The sequence below is a fragment of the Sus scrofa genome, chromosome 8 (genome assembly GCF_000003025.6).
Source record: "Sus scrofa isolate TJ Tabasco breed Duroc chromosome 8, Sscrofa11.1, whole genome shotgun sequence".
NCBI classification, from domain to species: domain Eukaryota; kingdom Metazoa; phylum Chordata; class Mammalia; order Artiodactyla; family Suidae; genus Sus; species Sus scrofa.
Window position 1 is genome coordinate 75785342 of NC_010450.4, and position 26891 is coordinate 75812232.

General features: G+C 44.6%; 1 protein-coding gene across 21 annotated transcripts in view; it reads right to left on the reverse strand.

The window, feature by feature from the left end:
- TRIM2 (tripartite motif containing 2) overlaps nt 1–26891 on the reverse strand; it is a 169469-nt gene that overhangs the window by 14998 nt on the left and 127580 nt on the right. For 14 of the 21 annotated variants that reach the window (XM_021101488.1, XM_021101491.1, XM_013998086.2 and 11 more), the window contains exons 4-10: nt 25447–25598; nt 23427–23607; nt 21804–22527; nt 13279–13382; nt 11895–12062; nt 4698–4878; nt 2972–3042 (exon numbers count right to left, since the gene is read on the reverse strand). In XM_021101488.1, the coding sequence (XP_020957147.1) occupies nt 2972–3042; nt 4698–4878; nt 11895–12062; nt 13279–13382; nt 21804–22527; nt 23427–23607; nt 25447–25598 (1581 nt within the window). The remainder of the gene's footprint in view (nt 1–2971; nt 3043–4697; nt 4879–11894; nt 12063–13278; nt 13383–21803; nt 22528–23426; nt 23608–25446; nt 25599–26891) is intronic. The other 7 variants (XM_021101489.1, XM_021101498.1, XM_021101494.1 and 4 more) reach the window with 1 other exon arrangement.

Below are 26891 nucleotides of genomic sequence, written 5' to 3' on the forward strand. Positions count from 1 at the left end.
CCTATAGGTCTGGTTTTTACACTGACCACCAGAGAGGTGCTGTGAGTCCAGAACCCTTGTTAACTGCCCAGTGTTGCACAGGAAACAAAGGCCCAACTATTCCGTACAAGCTACGTGGCAACCACTGCCAAAGAGAAGAGAAAAAGCAAGATGACGGGTTTTCTTAAATAAGAGGAAAACTGAGTGTAAATAACTGAACTAACACTACGGTACTGAAAATGTGAAGCGTTTTCATAATCTTAATTATAATAACAATTTCCACATTTTCTGTTTTTCCCATCTAAAATGTCAGTTAGTTGCTTATACTTATTCAGGTGAAAGTATATTAAGAGGCAGAAGGATAAGCTGAAATCATTTTTATAGCTTTGCTCTTTTTTTCTTTTTTGGCTGTGCCAGAGGCATGTGGAAGCTCTTGTGCCAGGGATCGAACCTACGTCACAGCAGTGACCCAAGGCACGGCAGTGACCACGTGGGATCCTCAACCTGCTGAGCCACCAGGGAACTGCCGGTTTTGCTTTCTAATAACAGTTGTGGTTTTTTTCCTGCCTTTTTTAGGGCCGCAGATGCAGCATACGGAGGTTCCCAGGCTAGGGGTCAAATCGGAGCTGTAGCTGCTGGTCTACACCACAACCACAGCAACACGGGATCTGAGCTGCATCTGCAACCTACACCACAGCTCACAGTAACGACGGATCCCTGACTCACTGAGCGAGGCCAGGAATTGAACCGACATCCCCGTGGATACTAGTTGGATTCATTTCTGATTCGCTGCAACAGGAACTTCCTAATAACAGATTTTTACAGATGGGTTTTGTAATTTTGATGACAATCCTTTTGATTTTAAAATTCTGCTCACCTCAAATACCACCTCCACTTGGAAGTCTTCCCTGATAGGCTTAGGTACAGACATCTCTATTTCTGGATATTTACAGAACTTTATATGTACCTATTTTTAAGAAATTGTTCATTGCTACAGCCTTGCATTTTGGTTCTTATATATATTCCATTTCCTCCCACAGTGTCATCAGGTGTCAAAAGGAGTTGACCCACATACCAGTGCCAGTTGATGCCTAGAGGCTGCCTGCAGTGCTGGGACAGGAAAGGCTCTGAGGCCACTGTTGGCGCTTAGTGGAAAAGAGCGACTGGATTAAGGTCACTGTCTTCTGGGGAAGGAGGGCAGCATCTATGCCAGACTTTGCTGGCCTTTGCACTGTGAAGACCTAGATCGGTTTCTTTCTGGTGGGAAGCACCAGGTTAAACGATGGTTCCTTTAGGCAGGAGTGAAGGGTAAGGAAGCGTGATAACAGCCTGAGTAGTGACGCTCATCGCACAGGACTGTTATACCCCCTGGGACGTTGGTCACAAGCCCAGGCCCTGCTGCCTATTTGCTCTGTTTCCCTCCTCCTCCAAAGACCTTTCCACTGTCCTTCCCTTTTCTGGTCTTTTTAGGGCCGCACCCGCAGCATATGGAGGTTCCCAGGCTAGGGGTCGAATCGGAGCTGTAGCTGGCAGCCTACACCACAGCCACAGCAACGCCAGATCTGAGCTGCCTCTGGGATCTACACCACAGCTCACGGCATCACCAGATCCTCAACCCACTGAGCGAGGCCAGGGATTGAACCTGCCACCTCATGGTTCCTAGTCGGATTCGCTAACCACTGCACCACCGTGGGAACTCCCGTCCTTTTCCTTTTAACAAGGCACCCCCACCACGAGGGCAGCAGCTCTGGAGATGACACAGCAGGAAGCAGGCTGCCCAGTGAACGAAGGTGGGCATTCTTTTCCTCATCCTGCCCCACCACCAAGGCCCCCAGTGCTCGCCTCTTGGCACAGGGACTTGGTACCCACCACCGCAGTTCAAGGCCTTTCCCCTTATTTACTCAGTTTATAGATACCTTCTTTCAGGAAGAGCTGGGGACATAAAGTAGGGAGGGACACAGACGAGAGTAGCTTTGGTTGTTGAAATCCTATCCTTAGCTACTATTCTAGTTCTCATCACTGCAAACTGTTCTTAAGTTGCGTTGCTCAATGATGGTCTTTAAGAGCAAACTTTAGTTTACGACACATTTTCTCCTCCAGTAGGTGAGACGTGTTTTGAACCACTTTATTGTTTCCTGATTTGCTCATAGCCGAAGTCAAAGCGCCCTCCTCCCTCTACCGGGTGGGAGAGTTTAGACATACTAAATTATGTGGAAGAAGGGGTGGACGCTGTTCCCTAAGGAACATCTAGGATGTAGGAAACGCTCTGGATGAATGTATGCCAGCGCCGTTCCCCTCCCCAGATCTGTTGTTCTAGCTGAGTTCTGATATCTCATTTGGTTTGAAAGGCCTGATGATGCAGAAAATTGAAAAAAAAAATGTGATCTGGTTTTAATTTACTGAAGAGCTGCAAGACATTAAGCTTCAGAAAGTTCTGGCTCCCTAAGTTCAAGGGATTGCTTTTTCAAATTTAATTTTCAAGGCACCTCCATGTACACCAGCTTCAAATTAAGAAACGTATGGCCACCATATTTTGTTCACTTTTCTGACTTTTCAAAGCCTGTATGTTCAAACAGAAACCCGTATTTTTTTTCTTTTTTCTTTTTTTGGGACCACACCAGTGGCATATGAAAGTTCCCAGGCTAGGGGTCCAATCGGAGCCGCAGCTGCCGGCCTACGCCACAGCCACAACAACTTGGGATCCGAACTGCATCTGTGACCTACACCATAGCTCACGGCAACGCTGGATCCCCGACCCACTGAGTGAGACTAAGGATCGAACCTGTGTCCTTATGTATACTAGTCAGATTTGTTTTCACTGTGCCACAACGGAAACTCGGGAAACCTACATCTTTAAGGAGGAGCAAAAATCTACTCTTTCAGATTAACTCCTCTACGTTCTGGGTGTCTATGTGGGCATTACGTTTTCTTCCAGACCGATTCCTCAATCAAAGCAGTTAAAAGTTAACAACAATTGATCAGTTCGTGGTACCTTGACAGAATGATTATGGAAATCTGTAACAATAATTTCATTATTGCTATTTACAGCTGCAAAATGGGGACCTGAAATAAAGATAGGAAAAAAGATATGTGATGACTGTAACAACAACAATGATTACAACACAGTAATTACAAGACATAATATTAACTTAGTTATTTAAGAAAGCACAAAGAATCGTCAACCCAGTCCTTGAAAGAGTATTCAGCCAGACCTCTGGCTGCAGATAACATGGATTCTATAGCATCCTACGCCTGGGACGGTCTTCTCTGCCTTCTTCCAATCAAGCCAAGAGCTCCAGCAGCCCTCAGGAAGTGGGATGAGCAATAAGCATGGGAATTCATTCTCTGCACCAGCATCTGAAAGTCACACCTGCCAGCTGCCCTGGGAGTCACATGGGACCCTCAGCTCCCACTGTGGAGGGACATGGTGACTCTCAGCGCAGGGAAACAAGTTCCAACATGTAATATTTTTCTTGGAGTTCCTGTCGTGGCTCAGGGGTAATGAACCCAACTAGTATCCATGAAGACACAGGTTCGATCCCTGGCCTTGCTCAGTGGCTTAAGGATCTGGCGTTGCCGTGAGCTGTGGTGTAGGTCACAGATATGGCTCATATCTGGCATTGCTGTGGCTGTGGCTGTGGCTCCGATTCGATCCCTAGCCTGGGAACTCCAATATGCCATAGGTGAAGCCTTAAAAAGACATATATATATATATATATATATATATACACATTTTTTTTTTTCCTTAAGCTGAGCAGAAACCCACACATTATAATTTTGGTGACATTCAGAACCTGGCAGAACTGGAGACAAAGCATAAAGAAAGATTATGCAAATTAATGTTAAATGCCAGAAGCATCCATAAGAAAATCAATAAACCATGTTTAGCATATGTAAAAAACAAAGTAAGCTTGTGATTGCAAGGTGGTGCACTAACAAAGAAGTCAGAGACTGCCTTTCCTGTGCTTAGCAAATATTCTAAACTTCTGCTCTCTTATAAACACCTAGAAAGCTGAAAAATACTCTCTTTCAGAAGCTCTTTAAATAAGTCTACAGCTAGGTGGAAACAGGAGTGTCTCCATTGTTTCACAAACATTTTTTTTTTTTTAAAAAGACTTTATTTTAAAGTTAATGCTTTACTTATTTTTAGCATGAGTGATGAACAGCCACTCATTTTATTTTATTTTATTTTATTTTTTTTTTTTTTTTTTTGTTGTTGTTGCTATTTCTTGGCCGCTCCGCGCATATGGAGGTTCCAGGCTAGGGGTCTAATCGGAGCTGTAGCACCGGCCTACGCCAGAGCCACAGCAACGCGGGATCCGAGCCGCGTCTGCGACCTACACCACAGCTCACGCAACGCCGGATCGTTAACCACTGAGCAAGGCAGGGACCGAACCCGCAACCTCATGTTCCTAGTCGATTCGTTAACCACTGCGCCACGACGGGAACTCCTAAAGTTAATGCTTTACTTATTATTAACATTCAAAGGTTAGACTTCTGAGTTGAAAACTGCCACCAATAGAAGCCATACAAGGCTGCGGTTGACCTGACTGTGGGAGAGTAACTGAGAAGCATCTAACCATGCTTTTGCTTGGATTTCATCCCCAGCATCTTTCCCAAAGCCGGCAAACACGCTAGGGGATGCGGCGTCTTCAACATGCTCCAACGTCATGCAAATGTGAGCAGAAGAGGCATAAAGAAGGGGGTTTACATATTACCATCGAGTGTACCTGCAAACTGCCTGTCCCCATTTCCTCGGCTACCAAACCTGGTGACTATTTTCCCGTTGGGCTGGAAGATGAACACACAGCACGCCTTGTTATCCACCACGATGATATGCCCGTTGCGGTCCACAGAAACGCCTTTGGGCCCCATCAACTTTCCTGATCCAATTTTTGTCTGTTGGAAACAAGTACAGAAAGGAAGGTGAAAGCACTGCAGAACATGAAGACAGACACTGGTTTCAGCAAACATTCACCTGGATGTTCAAAGGTGCACAGCTACTCATGTGTTACCATGATCTTCTGTCTTGGAAAACTGTCTTTGTCACATCCATTAAATGTGACTGATATTTATATGACATCCTTATTTTTGGCTTTTTAGGGCCGTACCTGTGGCATATGGAGGTTCCCAGGCTAGGGGTCGAATCAGAGCTATAGCTGCCAGCCTACACCACAACCACAGCAACACGGGATCCGAGCCGCATCTGTGACTTATACCACAGCTCATGGCAATGCCAGATCTCTAACCCACTGAGCAAGGCCAGGGATGGAACCTGCATCCTCATGGATACTAGCCAGATCCGTTTCCACTGAGCCACGATGGGAACACCCCTTTTTTTCAAAAAGGGATCACCATCAAAAAATTGTTCTAGAATCCCCCTCACTGGGGTCACAGTGCCCCCGGAAAGAGGCAGGATGGCGCAGCACTAGATCACTGGATTGGGGGTAGGGAGATCACCCCGTCACTTGCTTCAGACACAAGTGATACACAAATGGATTTATTTCCTTAACTTTCACATTTCTTATATATCTAAAATGTCGGAGTTCCCATTATGGCTCAGTGGTTAATGAACCCAACTAAGAACCATGAAGTTGTGGGTTCGATCCCTGGCCTTGCTCAGTGGGTTAAGGATCCAGCTGTGAGCTCAGTTGCCGTGAGCTATGGTGTAGGTTGCAGATGCGGCTCGGATCCCGAGTTGCTGTGGCTCTGGTGTAGGCCAGTGGCTACAGCTCCGATTAGACCCCTAGCCTGGGAACCTCCATATGCCGCGGGAGGCAGCCCTAGAAAAGGCAAAAAGACAAAAAAAAAAAAAAAAAAAAAAAAAAAAAGTCAAAAAATAATGACCTCAGTAACTTCCAATGGTATTTCTGGAATATGTATCCAGTAAAATTAAGTAGGTAAAGTGTTTAGTATAGAGGACAACACATATTAAACAGTCATGAACGGGAAGTCATCTTTATCATTATTCTAAGTCATAATTAATATCAAAATTGCCAGACATCTCCCACTGAACTTTACTAGAATTAAGTACCACATGGGTGGGAATCACGTCTATTTTATCCAGTACTATGTACCCAGAGCCTGGCACATGTCTTGATGCCTAAAAGGTACTCAACAAATATTTGTTCAATATATTAACTTAAATAGTCTAGCATTATCATAGGGTAATCATGATGATTACGTGGTTCCAGTTTTCACAGTATTTTATTTATTTATTTTTTTGGCTGTGCCCATGGCATGTGGAAGTTCCCAGGCCGAGGATCAAACCCTCACCACAGCATTGACCAGAGCCACAGCAGTGACAATGCAGGATCCTTAACCTGCTGAGCCACAGGGGAGCTCCATCACAGTATTTTAAAATGGGAGAAAAGCATTATATTTCTATTAAACATACACTGTATGCATTTAAAATCTTGCTCATTTTTCTGAGTAGACTACAGTATGTAGACAAATACCTGTTTGCCATATGAGGTGTGCCTTATATCTTAACTTTTATAGCTCCATTTTCTAGACTACTTATAAAGAAGAACTTTACTCATTCATCCATTTATTTACAAATTCTGCAAACACTGCTCGAGCTCCCACTACATGGCACTTGGCAGACAAAGATGAAGATGACACCCATCCTCCAGGGCATCTCGGTTGCACTGCCTACCATGCCCTTTCTATTTCTATTTATTTTCTTTTTAGAGCCAAAACCTGCAGCATATGGAAGTTCCCAGGCTAGGGGTTGAATCGGAGCTGCATCTGCTGGACTAGGTCACAGCCACAGCAACGCCAGATCTGAGCCGCGTCTGCGACCTACCCCACAGCTCATGGCAACACTGGATCCTTAACCCACTGATCACGGCCAGGGATCGAACCTGTGCCCTCATGGATACTAGTCAGATTTGTTTTCACTGAGCTATGATGGGAACTCCTACTGTTGTGCCTTTTCTAAAGTGCCGGGTATCATCAAGTGTTCAATTTGGCAGATTTGAGAACATTCAATAGGTCATCTCAGAAGCCATGTGGAACAAGAACTTGATGAGGCAGGTCATCTAGATAAGGAGGGAGAGGGGGCACCCAAGAGGAGGGAGCAGAGGGGGCCTGGGAGTTGCGGGGGGTCAGCAAGAACCACGGTCCTCCTGGTACCAGGCTGGAAAGTGTCAGGGTGAAGGAGATCTTTCTGAGCCTTCAGGAAAGACGTTCAACACACTTCTGAACACAGCAAGGCACAGAACAGTCAGCAGTCTGAGCCTGCCTGTATTTAAATGTGTTTAGATAGGTATACATATTCCTGACCATCTAGTGTTTATATCTTAGAAAGTGATATTAGTCGTGGTAGGAAAAACATTTTTCATTTTATACTCATCTGCAGACTTAGTTGAAAAATCTATGTGCATGTATTACTTTTTAACTTAAAAATGGAAACTCCCGGGAGGTCCCGTTGTGGCGCATCGGAAATGAATCTGACCAGTACCCACGAGATGCGGATTCAATTCCCTGGCCTCGCTCAGTGGGTTAAGGATCCAGTGTCGCCGTGAGCCGTGGTGTAGGTGGCAGACCTGGCTCGGATTTGGTGTTGCTGTGGCTCTGGTGTAGGCCGGCAGCTACAGCTCTGATTCGACCCCTAGACTGGGAACCTCCATATGTGGGGGGTTGTGGCCCTAAAAAGACATTAAAGAAAATGTAAACTCCCCAAAAATTACATTCTCAAAATGTAAGGTTCTGTTTTAGTCCTCTCATTGCCCCTCTATGTTAGTGCTTGCTGACAGGAATATATATATATATATATATATTTTTTTTTTTGTCTTTTTTTGTCTTTTGTTGTTGTTGTTGTTGCTATTTCTTGGGCCGCTCCTGGGCATATGGAGGTTCCCAGGCTAGGGGTTGAATCGGAGCTGCAGCCACCGGCCGACGCCAGAGGCACAGCAACGCCGGATCCGAGCTGCGTCTGCGACCCACACCACAGCTTACGGCAACGCCGGATCCTTAACCCACTGAGCAAGGGCAGGGACCGAACCCGCAACCTCATGGTTCCTAGTCGGATTCGTTAACCACTGCGCCACGACGGGAACTCCTGACAGGAATATATTATTAAGCTGCACAAGTAACTTCAAATTTTGCAGCAGTCACATCAACAAAGGAAAAAAAAACAGGGAAAATTAATTTTAATTATGTATTTAACCCAATATATCCCCAAAGTCACCATTTCAACATGTAAAATTATTAATGAAATACATATATATATGTATATATATATATGTATTTCATTAATAATAATATATATATATATATAGGACTAAATCTTTGAAATCCAGTGTGTATTTTACACGCACAGCACATTTTCAATTCAGACAGCCCCATTTCAAGAACTCAGTACCCACCGTGGCTAGTGGCTACCACACTAGACTTTACACACTTCTAAGATCTCATTTACACTCTGGCGTCAACTTTCACCTCAGTGTGTAAGATTCTCAAATCCGCTTCTTTGGTCATGGCCTATTTCACAGGTTATCAACTTGAACTCAACCAACGTCAAACCAGATATCTTCTTTATTCCCATCATTAAAAAAAGAAAAAAAAAAAAAAAAAAAGAACCCCCAAACTAGCACCTCCTGATTTCCTAATTCCTTATATGACATGATACCATCAAGTCACCCAGGATCAAAATTTCAAAGCAAAACTCATCCTTTCTTTCACCGTTTTGAACCTCAGTTTCCTCATCTGTAAAATGGAACCTCCGATATCTACCTCCTGGGTTGTGCAGATTCCAAAGAATAAAGAAATGCGCCAAGCACAGCCTCCTTCTACCCCACCCTCTCCAGCTGATATTATTCCTTATCTTCTCTCCCAACATAGACACGAAGGTATATGCAAAGAGGAAGCATGAAGACAGGGATGACGACCTGCTCACAGCGGAGGTTCAGACTTTGTAGCATCTTTCACTCTTGAAAGTTCATAAATGAGATTCAGACATGAGATTCATTTACTTAGGAAGGAAACACTGGCATTCTTGCAAGAGAGTCTGTTGGTGAATTTAACTCTGATTCTGCAATCTAGCCCCAAGATCAGAGACTAAAACAAAAGAGCTTGCAAAAATATATATACTTTCTGGAGTTCCCTGGTGGCCTAGTGGTTAAAGACCTAGCATTGTCACTGCTGTGGCTTGGATCACTGCTGTGGCTCAGGTTCGATCCCTAGCCTGGGAATGTCCACATGCCACAGGTGCAGCCAAAAAAAACAAAAAAATTATGGACTTTCTTTCATGTCTGAGTGGAAGATGTGTCAATAGAAATCAAAAGGAAGAGAGGAAACTCTGATTGTTAACCAAGTGGATGATAATTATATAATGTAAAAACAGAAAATAAGGGATTACTGTCATTCTCTCATCTAGTGAGAACTAGTGCATATCTAAAAGAAAAAACTTAAATGTTGAACCAAAATCTCTTTTCCTTCCATTTCCCTTCATCACTCCCAGTTTAGCTGCACCAGATTCTACCACATGAAATAAGAATGACTGCATTTGGCCTGATGACACGTCCCCCATCTTAAATAGAATAATAAGCAGAGATATAAACTTTACTATTATACCAATAATAAGCAAAGCTTGCTTTAGAAAAGCTAAATAAAAATATTTAATTCAACAAATAGGTTCTTTTTTTTGCTTTTTTAGGGACGAACCCCTGGCATATGGAGGTTCCTGGCTAGGGAGTGAATTGGAGCTACAGCTGCCAGCCTACACCACAGCCACAGCAACCTGGGACCCAAGCCACATCTGTAACCTACACCACAGCTCATGACAATATCAGATCCTTTCATCCCCTGAGTGAAGCCAGGGATTGAACCTGAGTCCTCATGGTTACTAGTTGGGTTCATTACCACAGAGCCACAACGGCAACTCTGGGAAGATATATTCTGGGTCACAAAAAGTTCCCTGATGGACTGGAAGATGTAAGTCAAGAGGGAAGATGGAAAGAAAAAAGATAAGAGGCAGAGAAGAACAAAAATTAAGGCTAAGAAGTTGGTGAATCAAAGCAAGAAAAGAAGATAAGAAAGACTATCCCTACCACTATTAGGAATAAATACAGAGACTCAAATTTGTGTTACAGTTTGTCTTCTGAGCACTTGTTTAATTTTACTGAATTCCACTGAAGAAGAAACTAAGTATCTGTTCATGGCCATGGCCTTCACACCTGGATGAAACGCCATTACAGTACAAAAGTGTTTTCACTTATTATCCTACCACTCTTTGGGTTTTGTTCAATACCTCTCAAAAAAGGGGAATATGTTGAAACCATACCATATCCATTCCTCCAATCCTCTAGAGGGCATGAGTGTTCTTTAATGTTTATTCCAATTATTACTGACAGCATTCCACCTCTCAGAATCTAGTTCTTCCAAAAACAAAGTCTATTATGTGTAGAACACGGAACTGCTCAATGAAAAATGCTCAGCTCAGGAAACCATTCTCTCTTAAACATAAAACTTTCCATTTGTTTTAATTTATTAGATAAGAAATATTTCAATACAGTAGATGTAAAACTGTTTCAATAACTATTTTCATATTAGTTTCTGAATTTAAAAAGACAGCTCTGGAATTCCTGCCATGGCTCAGCAGAAATGAACCCGACTAGCATCCATGAGGATGCAGGTTCAATCCCTGCCTCGCTCAGTGGGTTAAGGATCTGGCACTGCCATGAGCTGTGGTGTAGGTTGCAGAGGCAGCTTAGATCCCCAGTTGGCCAGCAGCTGTAGCTCCAATTCGACCCCTAGCCTGGGAACTTCCATATGCCACAAGTGTGGCCCTAAAAAGATAAATAAATAAATAAATAAATAAAAAGACAGGTTAGGAGTTCCCTGATGGCCTAGTGGTTAAGGATCCAGCATTGTTACCGCTGTGGTTCAGGTTAGAGCCCTCGCCCAGGAACTGCAAGCTGTAGGCCGAGCCAAACAATCCCACCAAAAAACAGGTCATAGTTTTGCTAGAGTACCAAACTAGAACAAATGGGTAACCTCCAAATCTGAAGTGTTCATTCTACCGATGTGAAAGTTGTCATATTTGGGTATTGTCTTACTACAACACAATTAGGAAGACGGAAGAGAAAGAGAGGACGTTAGAGATACAGAAAGATGTGTACGTGGCCAACATTCAGACATCAAATTTCTGGTGGAACAAAAAAATCAAGGACAATTGAAGATTTGTATGCAATATGGTAGAATTAAAGATGACAGCTTTTTATTCCTCTAGATTTAAAAGATGGTGCCCTACAAAAAACAGAGGCTCCCATCGGAGGGTTGTTAATTTTTTTTGGCCACACCTGTGGCATGTGGAAGTTCCTGGGCCAAGGATCAAACCTGCATCACAGCAGTGACCGGAGCCACAGCAGTGACAGTGCCAGATCCTTAAGCCACTGAGCCACGAGGGAACTCCTGACAGTTGGTAACTATGTAGGTAACTTGTTTTAATAAAAATGAGGAAGGGACTATAATGATCCAATGACTAAAAAGGAAAATGGGGAGTTCCCGTCATGGCGCAGTGGTTAACGAATCTGACTAGGAACCATGGGGACCCAGGTTCAATCCCTGGCCTTGCTCAGTGGCTTAAGGATGCAGTGTTGCCGTGAGCTGTGGTATAGGTCACAGACGAAGCTTGGATTGGATCTCAAACTGCTGTGGCTGTGGTGTAGGCCAGCAGCTGCAGCTCCAATTGGACCCCTAGCCTGGGAACTACCATATGCTGCAGATGCAGCCCTAAAAAGACCAAAAAAAAAAAAAAAAAAAAAAAAAAGAAACTCCTCCAATAAAGGACTAATGAGTGTAATCTTCAGGTTTCAGAATGGATTATGAAGAGCATCATGTCTGCATATTTCAAGTAAGAAGGAATGACTTCTTCTGTCTCTCAACTGGCCAGTGGTAGTTAATCTTACCTTGAACTTCCCATCTGAAGAGAAGATGCTAACCCATTTGTTATCATAGTCTGCAATGATTATGTCCCCACTGGGATGTACTGCAACGCCCGTGGGCCGCTGCAGCTGCCCGGGGGAGCGGCCCCGGATGCCAAAGCGACTTTTGAACTGCCCATCGTTGGAAAATATCTGTAAAACAAATTACACTCATTGGCAGGTGACCTAGCACAGACATCAGTAAGAAGGAAGCAGTCTGGAACATTTGTCATCAGTCTTACAGATCAGAACATGCAAACTCTATTTGAAGAAAAGCTGATACACACATTATAAACCTCACTTTCCTTGCATCTTCAGTCTTAAGTAGGAAAATAGGCAGCTGTCACTATTTTTTTTCACCTTGAATTTATTTATTTATTTATTTTAATTAATTTATTTATTTCTCCGTTGTACAGCATGGGGGCCAAGATACACTTACATGTATACATTTTTTTTCCACTTTTCATTCTGTTACAATATAAGTATCTAGACATAGTTCTCAATGCTACTCAGCAGGATCTCCTTGCAAATCCATTCCAAGTTGTACCCGATAACCCCAAGCTCCCAATCCCTCCCACTCCCTCCCTCTCCCCCCCCCCCGGGCGGCCACAAGTCTATTCTTCAGGTCCATGATTTTCTTTTCTGTGGAAATGTTCATTTGTGCTATATATTAGATTCCAGTTATAAGTGAAATCATATGGTATTTGTCTTTGTCTTTCTGACTTATTTCACTCAGTATGAGAGTCTCTAGTTCCACCCATGTTGCTATAAATGGTATTATGTCATTCTTTTTTATGGCTGAGTAGTATTCCATTGTGTATATATACACGAGATCTTTCTAATCCAATCATCTGTTGATGGACATTTAGGTTGTTTCCATGTCTTGGCTATTGTGAATAGTGCTGCAATGAACATGAGGGTGCATGTGTCTCTTTTAAGTAGAGTTTTGTCTGGATATATGCCCAAGAGTGGGATTGCGGGGTCATATGGAAGTTCTATGTACAGATTTCTAAGGTATCTCCAAACTGTTCTCCATAGTGGCTGTACCAGTTTACATTCCCACCAGCAGTGCAGGAGGGTTCCCTTTTCTCCACAACCCCTCCAGCACTTTTATTTGTGGAGCTGTCACTATTTTATCTCTTTTTTTTTATTTTTTGGCCACCCGGCAGTATACAGAGTTTCTGGGCCAGGGATCAGATTTGAGCCACATCTGCTGGGGCAACACCCTATCCTTAACTCACTGTGCCAGGCTGGGGATTGATCCTGCATCCCAGTGTTCCAGAGATGCCACTGATCCCATTGCACCACAGTGGGAATTCCTCTAGTTTATCAATATAAGTAGTTAAAGGTATACGATTAGGGGCCATACCTGAACACATTGGTTGTTACTGTCTGCAATTAATATCTTTCCACTTGTAGATGCAGCTACCCCTTGAAGATTTGTAAATTCTCCTTTATTTCTTCCTTTAGTACCTAAAAATAAATTAGAAAACCACAAGAAAGTAAACAATTGAGCGTTAGATGTCTCCATTTTAACAAGAGAATTACTCAGGCTTCTGTAGGTAACCTGAGAATGCAATGTTTTTTAAATTACCCATAAAAAAAAAAAAAAGGAACCCCTTCCCCATGACCTAAACCATACGCTGTAAATTTTTCTTCCAGACCAATAAAGCCTTTGCAAAATCATGTTTTCCGGTGCAAACACCAATCTTCTCTCATTAACTTGCAACTACATAGTAACATGATTAAAATATATTTAATTAATTTTTTATTGATTTAGAATGTTGTACAGAAGTGATTCCACTGTATACACACACACATCTATCTATCTATCAATACATTTTAAGGTATTCTTTTCCATTATGGTTTATTGCAGGCTATTAAGTACAGTAGGACCTTATTGTTCATTCATTCTCTATATGATAGCTTGCATCTGCTAATCCCAAATTCCCAGTCCATCCCGTCCCTACCCTCCTCTTCCTCCTTGACAACCACAAATCCGTTTTCTACTAAAATATATTTAGATTCCACAAAGACACAATTATAAAAAATAATACTACAATTGAGGGTCACAGGAGAGAGCCTTATTTAGGAGTTTACCAAAATCCCACCCTCCCACTCAGCAGCTCTTAGAAACCTGGACGCCTGATATTCAACACTTTTTTTTTTTCTTTTGGCCACCCTGCAGCATATAGAGTTCCCAGGCCAGGGATCATTGCAGCTGCAGCAACCCCGGATCCTTAACCCACTCTGCTGGACCACAGATCGAACCTGCGTCCCAACACAGCCAATCCTGTTGTGCCACAGAGGGAACTCTGACGTTTAGCACTTTTTAACAAATGAAAAGGTCACAGATATTATAAAGCAGATTGATTTTCATACACCAGAGTTATTTATGCATTATTTTCAGAGACTCAATATCTCATAAGCTGTTTATCTTTCCTGTAAAATGTATCCTGATCCTGCTTTCTAAATTAAATAAGATGGAGTTCCCATTGTGGCACAGCAGAAATAAATTCGACCAGGAACCATGAGGTTATGGGTTTGATCCATGGCCTCGCTCAGTGGGTTAAGGATCTGGCATTGCTGTGAGCTGTGGTGTAGGTTGCAGATGCGGCTCGGATTCTACATTGCTGTGACTGTGGTGTAGGCCAGCAGCTGTAGGTATGATTCAACTCCTAGCCCGGGAACCTCCAGATGCCTCGAGTGCGGCCCTAAAAATCAAAAAAAAAAAAAAAAAAAGGAGTTCCCATCGTGGCTCAGTGGTTAACCAACCTGACTAATATCCATGAGGACGTGGGGTCAATCCCTGGCCTTGATCAGTGGGTTAAGGACCTGGCGTTGCCATGAGCTGTGGTGGAGGTCACAGACGCGGCTCGGATTTGGTGTGGCTGCGGCTGTGGCTGTGGTGTAGGCCAGCAGCTACACCTCCAATTTGACCCCTAGCTTGGGAACCTCTATATACCTCAGTTACAGCCTTAAAAAGACAAAAATAAATAAGTAAATAAATAAGTAAAATAAGAAAGGCAAAAAGAAATGAATTAATCCAAGGAATATTCTCATCCTTTCTAGACTTTCCATGGAAGAGATGAGGCAGGAAGGGGAAAAAAAGTGTCTATGGTTATTAACAGATGCTTGTTTTTGTTTCAAAAGCAGTGTTTATAACTTTTGCTTGCTTTCAGCCACAGCATGCAGCAGCTTGATGTGGGATCTCAGTTCCCAGACCAGGGACTGAACTCAGGCTAAGTGGTGAAAGCACTGGGTCCTAACCACTAGCCCACCAGGGAGCTCCCTGGCATTATTTATAATTTATTTTAATAGGACCATATAAATATTAACAGGTGGAAACAGAAGGAACTTTGCTCAGAAATGACTGGCAAGGGAGTTTATAGATTTCATAGTTGCAGAAAGAGAACTAAGCCTCAGTTTTACAATTTCATTTATATTTTATATTCCAATGAGCAACTTGATATTTGCTTGTAGACATCAATGCGGTGCCTCAAGAAAGAGTAGACAGAGATACGCTACTGGTAGCCAGTGTCAAGCACAAGCTTAGGCTGCTTAGGAATAGGCAAGACTCCTCTGAAACTGGTTTCTGCATTTCTGCACTTCCTAGTGAAACTGTGATGGAATTAAACTCAGAATACAATCAACAGGGAATTGCTGGGTGAACCATTTCGGATTACCTGGTTCTCGCCAGACCCACATGGCAGTTGTTTAACTTAGACCCTGGACTCAAACAGTGACTCACCACCTCTCTTTCTAACATTAAAGAAAAATCTGAGATCGAGATCCTCAAAAGAACATCTTCTATGCTGTGGGACAAACAGTTCTACTTTATTTCAGATGTTTCAGAAGAGATGACCTTATGGATAAAGAATATGTGTGGCTGAATCACTTGGCTGTGTACCTGAAACTAATGCAGCATCGTGGACCAACTATACTCCAACAACAACAACAAAATTTTTAAGGAGTTCCCTGGTGGCTAGTGGGTTAAGGATCTGGTGTCTTCACTGCTGTGGCTCTGGTTATTGTGGTGATGCAAGTTTGATCCCTGGCCTAGGAACTTCTGTAACCACAGGCATGGCAGAAAGAAAGAAAGATGATCTTTACACTTGATCTGCATAGAATCCCTATAACATGCAAGCCCATGGGATCAGCTAACACTCTAAGAATGGCGTATTGATATCTGTTGAGGGGCAGCAGGGAAAGGAGGGATTGGCCCTTGAAGGAGGTATGTGCCACCTGGTATTAGCTTTTGGTCGCTCCTTCTGATGTCTGCATAACAGGTGGTTAACAGGTACAGCAAAACCTAAGGACCACAAAAAGAAATAATTCTTCTAAAATGCTCTATTTATAAATACTTTTCAAAAGGTCAGAGTGGGGGACAAGGCCAGGATCCGTCAAGAATAAAAATTTAATTTACCAAAAGCATGGAAGTTATTAGCAGGATGGGAAACTAAGGACCACACATAATAGGGAGTTCCCACTGTGGCTCAGTAGTAACGAGCCTGACCAGTATCCATGAGGATGAGGTTTCGATCCCTGGCCTTGCTCAGTGGGTTAAGGATCCGGCGTTGCTGTGAGCTGTGGTGTAGGTCACAGATGTGGCTCGGATCTGGCATTGCTGTGGCTGTGGTGTGGGCCGGCAGCTGTAGCTCCAATTCAAGCCCTAACCTGGGAACTTTTCTATGCTGTGGGTGTGGCCCTAAAAAAAAAAAAAAAAAAAAAAAAAAAAAAAAAGACAATGAAAAATAGTCCTACTAGTGAGAGTGGAGAAGTGGCTGTAAAGGAAACCCAGGCCAGTCCAGATCCTCCTTCTGTAAAGTGCAAGTGCACCCACAGCTTTGCGGGCACACAGGCGGGGGGGAGAAATACTGAAAAGGAGGGGAAGGAGGAACCACCCCAACAGTAGATGTGCGTTGATTTGCTGTTCTTAAATCCATCTGCTGCAGTCTTTTATTCATGGTCCGTCCTGCTAAGGACGAAGCCTATTATTCTATTCAGAGATGGCTCTGCAGGCAGCAGCAGCCGAGGTTTGAAAGGAAGGGAAAAAATGGAGACACTGGAGCTTTAGTAGAAGAAGATCAGGGGCGCCTGAGTCAAAAAGACTTAACTGCCCTTCTGAACAAAGAGAGGTGATGTGAGGGAGGGAAAATATAAGAGCAAAAAATACTAACATTATTTTCCTTCTCTGCAAAAATCAACACACATTTTTAAGTGTCAGTAGAAACAGCAAAGAACTGTATTTGGGGGTATAATTTTAAAACTTGGGAACATATTTGGAGTACCTGTTGTGGCTCTGCAGTAACGAACCCGACTAGTATCTATGAGGAGGAAGGTTCGATCCCTGGCCTTGCTTAGCGGGTTAAGGATCCGGCGTTGCCGTGAGCTGTGGTGTAGATTTTAGGCGAGGCTCGGATCTGCGTGGCTGTGGCTATGGTGCGTGCTGGCAGCTACAGCTCCAATTAGACCCCTAGCCTGGGAACTTCCACATGCTGCGGGTGTGGCCCTAAAAAGACAAAAAAATAAAAAATTAAAAACTAAAACTCGGGAAGATGTTTAAGTTGAATTCCATACCAATACCGTTTGGAAGAAGAAGAGTCCACGCTCAGTTTGAAATGAATGTGAGGTGCTAATGCCTGTAAATGAGGGGCCATGAGAGCAATGCGTCTGCACTGCAGCTGACCACAAAGCTGGGAGAGGTTCTCCACTCTCCCCCACCACCCCAGGCTCTGGGCCTCGCTGTCACTCATGGTCTCATGATAGCTAGAGCTTCAGCCTGCGGCCCCACGTGGAAATAAAATCACAGGGCTAGAGGCACATCTGTTAGTCCCAGATTGCTTATGTATTTTTTTACTTTTAAAGTTTTATTTATTTATTTTGACTGTGCCCGCAGCATACAGAAATTCCCAGGCCAGGGCTCAAACCTACATTACATCATGGGAAAAAGAAGTGTCCAGTTTCAGCACTTGCATATACATTCTCTCGCACGCTCCCTATAACAAACCCAAGAACCAGCAGAACTAAATATGATCATTCCATTTTGTAGATGAGAAAATGAACCCAGGCACATCACAAAGGTCGTAAGGAGAGAGAGTAAAGAATAAAACCTGCAGGGCTCCTCTTGTGGCTCAGTGGATTATCTGACTGCAGGAGTTCCTATTGTGGCTCAGCGGTAACAAACCTGACTAGTATCCATGAGGACTCAGGTTTGATCCCTGGCCTTGCCCAGTGGGTTAAAGATTTGGTGTTGCCATGAGCTGTGGTGTAGGTCGCAGACTCGGCTTGGATCTGGTGTTGTTGCGGCTGTGGTGTAGGCCAGCAGCCGCAGCTCTGATTTGACGCCCAGCCTGGGAATGTCCATACATATATTTAAAAAAGCAAAAAATAAATAAAAAATCAGGAGATAGAACCTCCTTGCCTGCCCTCTTGCATCTCCCACAAGCATTCTATCTTAACAAATCTATTTCTTGCGTACTAAAAAAAAAAAAAAAAAAATCTGACTGCAGTGCCTTGGATCCCTGACTGCAGTGGCTTCAATCCCCAACCTGCCCCTGTGGGTTAAAGGATCCCTGGTGTTGCCACAGCTTCAGTGTAGCTTGCAACTACTGCTCAGGTTCAATTCTTGGCCCAAGAACTTCCATATGCTGTGGGTGCAGCCATCAAAAATAAAACAAAACAAAACAAAACAAAACAAAACCTGGTTCTCCTGACCCTTCATATTTTTTTAATACATACATTATCTCTCTCTAATTGGACAGAGAATAAGCAGGTTTCTAAGGTGAGGATAATTACCCTTTGGGTTCATGTGCATCATGTTTTCTCCATAAAATCTTTCAGAAAACTCCCTTTAACTGGTTCATTCTCTCCCTCACTAAACTGGGAGCTCCTCGGGGGCAGAGGTGACAACTGCCCTGTTCCCTGTTGCATCCTCCAGCACAGCGCAGTGCCTGGCACTCGGTAAATAACAGCAGCATCTTTTTATGCATGAAATGCAAGAAGAGTTCCTAAGGATGAGGTTCTCAAGGGGTTTGGGCAGGGTTCCTATAATGACCTCAGGTGCCAAATTAGCATCATCTCCTCATTCAGAGATTTTTAGGGAGGGAAGGTGGTGGTTTACAGGGGGAGACAAGGAAGAGGGGTTATAAAATAGCATATCTTTCTGTAAAGACTTTGAACTCATGCTATGTGATTTGACATACCCATTTTTTTGGGGGGGAGGGGGCTGGCATGTGGAAATTCCTGGGCCAGGGATTGAACCTACACCACAGCAGTGACCTGAGCCACGGCAGTGAGAACGCCAGATCCTGAACCACTAGGTCGCCAGAGAACTCCTACACATCCACCTTCCATCACATGAAAGCACACTGATATAGAGTACAAGGAGTGGTTCATTCAGCATACCCTGAGGATTCATTAAGGCATGGTGTATGAATTACATAATTTGAAACAATTCAACCATAATAATTCTTTTACTCCCTTTCACATCTTCAGGCTTCCTCTTTGTTCGATGATTTTCTTTCGTAGCTGACAAAAGTGGCTCATGGCTTAAGTCTGCACACTCTAACAGTTCAGGAAAAACAATTTCTGTGCTTCAAGGAATCACCAATAGATGCTCTCAGCCACCTTCCTAAACTCATTCAGGATTGTTGTGCAATACAATATGAGACAGTAACTCATTCATAGTGGGCATAAATTATGTTTTCAGGCATGGGAGGTGTCAAACAGCTCAACTTTTAACCACAGTAGTTAAAGGACATTTTTTTTTTTCTTGCCTTTTTAGGGCTGCACTTCCCAGTCTAGGAGTTGAGTCATAGCTGCAGCTACTGGCCTTTGCCACAGCCACTGCAACGCAGGATCTGAGCTACATCTGCGACCTACACCACACCGCACAGCAATGCCAGATCCTTAACGCACTGAGTGAGGCCAGGAATCAAACCTGCAACCTCATGGTTCCTGGTTGGATTCGTTTCCGCTGAGCCACAACAGGAACTCCACGGTAAAATTTTTTAGAAGCAAAGACAGCAGAGAATACCTAACGCCTTAAAAGCAAATGCAAAACAGTCATTCTCATTTTTTTAGCTCCTCCTACATGCCAGGAGGAACTTAATGCTTGGAACTTAATTCTGAGAAGCAGATACTTTTATCTTTTCTTTTTGTGGATGTGGAAACTGAAGCCCAGAGAAGCTGAGAGACCTGCCCAAGGTTTAATTAAGTGGCAGAACCTGAGTGGCAGGCCTGGGAGGCTCCCAATTCTGTGCCAGTCCTGGGCCCTCCACTCTGCTTTGGTAGGGGTGTCTCAAGAGCTCTGCCCCCACAGTGCACAAATGCCAGTGGATGAAGGAGGGCCTCCATGCCCTGATTGGACAGCTTACTTGTCATATCACGGTCTTTACCAAGATTCAGCCTAAAGAATAAAAATAACACAGGATAATATATAAGAAAGAAAAACAAGTAAGACAGCAGCTCAGAGTTCCCTGGTGGCTCAGCAGGTTAAGGATCTGGTGTTGTCACTGTGTGGCGCAGGTTCAATCCCTCACCCAGGAACTTTCATATCATGGGCATGACGAATAAACAAAAAAGCTTTTGCCCAGGAATGTTCCCAGGAGCCTTATTTTCCCAAGATGTTCTATGGAAAAAGTTCTAGGGTCAGAAAAATTTGGAAGTGCTGCCTGTTATCCCTCCTGTGCCTTGGAGACTTTTGGTGCATACTGGCAGATTGTAAAGGTACTGCAGTCAAAAAAAAAAAAAATCTTTTTCTTTCACTTAAACTAAACTTTCCCCAATGTATCTGAACCACAGAATTGTTTTTCTCCATGTGTCAATTAGCATCCCTTGCAAGGTACGACCCAAGAGGCAGAAAGAGAACCAGGCTGGAGATACTTTTAGATACAGTAGCTAAAAGGCCGACTTTTTAAAGAATCATCAAATGGTTGGTTGTTTTCATTGAGTCTCCTTTCTATTGAAAAAATGGACAGCTTAAAAAAAAAAAACAAAAACCCAAGGCACTAAATCTGACAAGGGAAGGGCTATTTGCATCCCCAAATCTCTTGGCTTATCCTAAACCTTCTTGCTTCCGCCCCAACCCCATTCCATTCTCTGTTTCCACCCACCCTCCCCTCTTTGGGGCTGCTCTCCAGTTACAAACAACTGGATGGTGACCACATCTTGCAACGCACCATGCCCCTCGCCCCCGCCCTTACAATGCTGGAGCAGTGACAGGGAGGCGTCAGACTCTGCGTACAGCCACAGCCGGCGCCGCCGACAGAGTCCAGAGAAACGCGTGAAGTCATCTGATAAGAACCATCGCCCAGCCTTGGGGCTAGGCAGGAGCACTCCAAAAACATTCCCAAGGTCGGGGGTAGGGTGGGGGATTACCAACATTTCCTTTAAATTGTCCAGATTATGACTGCTGAAATTTGTCTAATTCTCTTTCTGCTTATTTTCAGTTTCTAAAGGTCCGTAGTGAATAGGCAGCAGCACTTGCGAGGTTACGCAGGAGGAGGAGGGGAGGAGATGAGGGGGAGAAGGAGGAGGAGGGAGAGGGGGAGAAGGAGGAGGAGGGAGGGGGAGAAGGAGAAGGAGAGGAGGAGATGAGGGGGAGAAGGAGGAGGAGGGAGAGGGGGAGAAGGAGGAGGAGGGAGGGGGAGAAGGAGGAGGAGGGAGGGGGAGAAGGAGGAGGAGGGAGGGGGAGAAGGAGGAGGAGGGAGGGGGAGGGAAGAGGAAGGGAAAGTAAACCTAGGAGACCATCCGAGCTCAGCTAATACAATACACCCGCGTCTCCCAAACACCTTCAGCCACAGCTGTGGCCTGCAAAGCTGCAACGCGCGACCCTCTCCCCGCCACCCTTGAACCGAAGCCACGCTCAGAGCGCAGCCGCCCGCTCCTTACCCACTCGGAAGATCAGATCGTCTTCGATGGGATTCTCTTTTCGTTTGCCGGTGCTGTACATGCTGGCGGGTCTCTTCACCGCCTTCTGCTTCACGTGGCCGCTCCCCGGGGACTTGACGCGCCTCTTCACGCCCTCCGTGGTGGGGGACACGTCAGCCGACCGGATGACCTTGAGCTTGAACGGGCTGCCGCGGATGTGCTGGTCGTAGAGCCGCAGCGACAGGGTGAAGTCGCCCTCCTTCTGCACGGTGTACAGGAACTCGTACGTGCCGTTCTTGTTGTCCAGGATCTCCCCGTCGGCCACGCTGCCGTCGGGCGTGCTCAGCTCCGCCGTGAGGTAGGCGTTGCCCGTTTTACACAGCTCCCCGTCTTTGTCCTTGGTTGTTATGGTGACGGACATGGGCTGCCCGATGATGGTCTGCCGCAGCCCCTCGCCCGTGGCCACCGTCTCGGAGGCGACGGCGTTGGTGGTTAAGATCGTCCCCAGGTTATGGATGGACTTCTTGAGCCCCTCGGTCTCCACGATGAAGTCCAGCTGGTCGTTTTCTCGCGGGTGCAGCGGGAAGTCCTGGTCCGCCAGTTCATTCAGCTTCTCGCTCATCTGCTTCTTCACGAGCAGCACTTCAGTCTCTGTGCCGTGGTTGAGGGCCTGCGCGGTGAAGGTGCTGCAGCTCTTGATGCTCTCCTGCCCCTCGAGCAGCGTGTCCAGCTGCGACTGCAGGACCTGTGGGAAAACCGAGGTGGGGTGAGCGCTTCCTGCAGCGCACGCGCGCTGCACCTGCCACGGTGGGGTGGCGGGTGGGAGGGCCAGCAGGGGCTTTCAGTTTAAACTGGTGAACCCGCTTCTAATGCTTAATCCGAAATCGCCTTCCTGGGTTACTTTGCTGTACAGCAGAAATTGGCAGAACATTGTAAATCAACTATAATTATTATATACATGTATAAATATAACAACCCCAAATCACCTTCCTAGTACCTCCTCTTTTCCTTCCTCCTCATCCCTTCTCTCCCACACACATATTTCTGGGGTCATGTGCCTTTGATGGGGCAGGCACAAACATCACCACACCACCGACAGCTTGGCAGCCAGATTGCCATGCCTGGCATTTGAAATATTCATTATTCATTATCTTTTCCTAGTGTCCAAAGCTCCCCTGTCACCACCTAAAGGAACAGAAACTGGACAAATGAAAACTCCACACCTGAGTATTAGACGCTTTCCTCCCCGGTTTTGTGACTGGACATGCAGAGTGAAACAAAGGCTGCAGTCACGGTTCACTGTGAAGTTGACTAACAGGTTGGTGTGGGTGAGAGAGCAATTAAGAGACTATTAGCCATTATAAGTAAGGAAGGAAAACAATCCAGTTTAGCCCTAAATCCTGAAACCACTTATGTTCCATCTTGCCTTGTGTCAATTTATAAAGTGGTATTTAAGGCCACAGGTTCCTAGTTTTGCTGAAAACAGGAAGGGAAAAAATAGCTGGATATGCCATTAAATGAAAACTACTGTTTTCTGAACAGCAGTGACACTTAAGGATTTATTTGAGTCTCCTTTGCTGCTAGTTGAACACAGTGCGCTACCCAGAGAAGGCCCAGCACTGGTATGAATGGCTGGAGTCTTACTTTGTGTTTGAGGCCATAGTTGACTTCCAGCTCCATAAGCAGCACACTTTTGCGCACGTTCAGAGTCTTCTGGAGCTCATCAAAGGTGGAATGGATGTCATCCACAATGCTGGCCTTTTGGTTGGTTAACTGATGGATGATTTCTGAGATGAACTGAAGAGCAGAGTCTATTTCTGGGAGCCTGGAGGACAGGTGTCAGAGGTCACTGTTTGAGTAACACGGAAATAGTAAAATCCATGCAAATCCTATATTTTGTCAAGAAACATTTTCTGTGCCTTTCATCGTCTTTAAAAAGTAATAACGGAAGAAGAGAATGAAGAAGACATGACATAATTACTGCCTTGGAAAGATGAGATTTTGAGGGCCCATGTCTATTTCAGTCTACCTCAATCATTTAATTTTAGTAATTGATGGTACAAATCCTTGAAGCTCTCAGAACCCCATGGCTTTTCCTAACCCTGCAAATCAGGCATTCTCAGGAGTTCCTGTTGTGGTTCAGCGGAAATGAATCTGACTAGTACCCATGAGGATGCAGGTTCAATCCCTGGCCTCGCTCAGTGGATTGGGATCCGGTGTTGCCGTAAGCTGTGGTGTAGGTTGCAGATGTGGCTTGGATCTGGCATTGCTGTGGCTGTGGTGTAGGCCAGCAGCTGCAGCTCCAATTCGCCCCTAGCCTGGGAACCTCCAAATGCCATGAGTGTGGCCCTAAAAAGGCAATCGATCAATCAATCAATCGGGCATTCTCTAACTTGACACTATTGTTGATATTTGGGGCCAGATAAGTCTTTATTGCAGGCGACTGTCCTGTGCATTACAGGATGCTTAACAGCATCCTTTTCTCTACCCTCCCCCACACAGCTGTGACATCAAATTCTCTCCAAGCATTGCCAGATGTCCCCTGGGGGTTACAATGGCCCATGGCTAAGAACTACTGTTCTCAATATGTAGCTATATCTTTCTTCTCAATTACATGAAAAACTTACCCAAGCTCAGAGTTTCCTGGGAACTTCTTGCAGGTTTCCAAATTCCTTTTATTATTTATTTATTTAATGTCCTTTTGTCTTTTTAGGGCTGCACCCAAGGCATATGGAGGTTCCCAGGCTAGGGGTTCAATTGGAGCTGTAGCTGCCTGGCCTATGCCACAGCCACAGCAACGCGGGATCTGAGGCACGTCTGTGACCTACACCAAAGCTCATGGTAATGCCGGATCCTTAACCCACTGAGCAAGGTCAGGGATCGAACCCGCATCCTCATGTATACTAGTTGGGTTTGTTAACCACTGAACCACACTGGGAACTCCCAGATTCTTTTAACTGGTGTAGAATAACCACATTTTTTCTCACTTCGACTATCGGTAGAGAGATTTATTTTCAGCGGCTGTTTAATTCTTCCCTTTGATCCTCCTCATGCATCATCCCCCTATCCTGTTCCTTCATTTCTTTACCAAATAAAGAGTGTGGAAGCTGGGAAACAGAGCAAATTGAGCAGGTGCTGCTCAGGGCCATTTCGCTGGGCTCAATCAGAGAGCAGCCAGTCACAGTTGGCGCAATGGGCCTCTAAGTATGTCGAGAACAGCAGCTGAGGAGTTCCCTGGTGGTGCAGTGGGTTAAGGATCCAGCATAGTCACTGCTGTGGCAATGGTTTGATCCCTGGCTAGGGAGATTCCGCATGCTGAGGGTGGGCCCAAAAACAAACAAAAAAAGGACAGTGGCCCAGAAAGCCTCTGCAAACAGCCTGGTTTCGGGCACACATTTCAAAGTTCTGAGAGCATTTTCCTCAAGTGTACTGGATCCATTTAGTCCTACCAAGGTGCTAAAAGGAAAGCCACCCCTTATAGCAAAAGGGGGCTGGAATTTTACCAGGGGAGAGGGGTTCCCCTCATCCTTCACTGGTTTATGACAACAGACCTTCAATCAAAGGAGAATTTATTTAGGCCACATGAACCTACTGTCCCTCTGGGAACACGAGACCTTGCAGCCACCGGCGGCCAGCTGGGAGCCTGGGGGATGTCTGCACACACCTTTTGTTGACAGCGTCCAGCTGGACCTGGAGGGAGGCCTTGTGCTGCTCCACCACGTCCTTGAGGGGGACTGTGGGGTGTTCTGCGTGCTCCCCTTCCGTGCACTCCTGGCACATGGCAGTCTCACAGGACTGGCAGTAAAAGTCCATCACCTGTGGGTGACACAAGAGCAATTCCAGGTTGAGTGCCACTGACTGGGCGCTAGCTATGCATGCTCTCATTTAACGCTCCAGACCTATCTGGCCCGTGGGTATTGTTATATCTAGCTTCCCAGGAGAAAAGGAGACATAAACTGTTATGTGCCACATCTCAGAAGTGGACTGGACTCCAAAGCTGCTGCTGTGGCCACAAAACCAGCTTTTCTTGTCCACTCCCCTAGGGCGGGAGCATGCAGGACTATGGTGCTCAAACTGGACACTCTTTCTAAGTCACTGAGGACTCCATGCTTTTGGTTTATATGTGTTAAATCTATAGATATCATATTAAAAAGGGAAAATGAGAAACATTCCAAATTAGTTATTTATTCAAAGCAAAAATAAGCCCATGAAATGTTAACATGAATAATTTATGAGAAGTATATTTTGCCAAATAAAACATTTCTTGAGGAGAGTGGCATTGTTTTCATATTTGTAAATCTCTTCAGTGTCTGGCTTAAGAGAAGACAGCTGGAATGAATAAAGAAGATGTGGTACATATACACAATGGACTATTACTCAGCCGTAAAAAAGGAGATGATGCCATTTTCAGTAACATGGATGGACCCAGAGATTAATGTACTAAGTAAAGTAAGTCAGAGAAAGATAAATATCATGACATCACTTATATGTGGAATTAAAAAAAATGATACAATGAAATTATTTACAAAATAGAAATAGACTCACAGACACAGAAAACAAACTTATGGTACCAAAGAGGGAAAGGGGGAGATAAATTTGGGGGATTAACATATATACACTATATATAAAATAGTTAATCAACAAGGACATACTGTACCTACAGTGCAGCACAGGGCACTCTACTCAATATTTTGTAATAGCTTATATGGGAAAAGAATCTGAAAAAGAAAGGCTATATGTACATGTATAACTGAATCACTTTGCAGTACACCTAAAACTAACACAACATTGTAAATCAACTATACTCCAATATAAAATAAAAATTAGGGAGTTCCCATTGTGCCACAGTGGAAATGAATCTGATTAGTATCCATGAGGATGCAGGTTCAATCCCTGGCCTCGCCCAGTGGGTTAAGGATCTGGCGTTGCCATGAACCACAGTGAGCACAGCATCCGTGAGGACGCGGTTGGATCCCATGTTGCTGTGGCTGTGGTGTAAGTAGGCAACTGTAGCTCCAATTCAACCCCTAGCCTCAGAGATTCCATATGCCATGGGTGTGGCCCTAAAAAAGCAAAATATATATATATATATATATATATATATATATA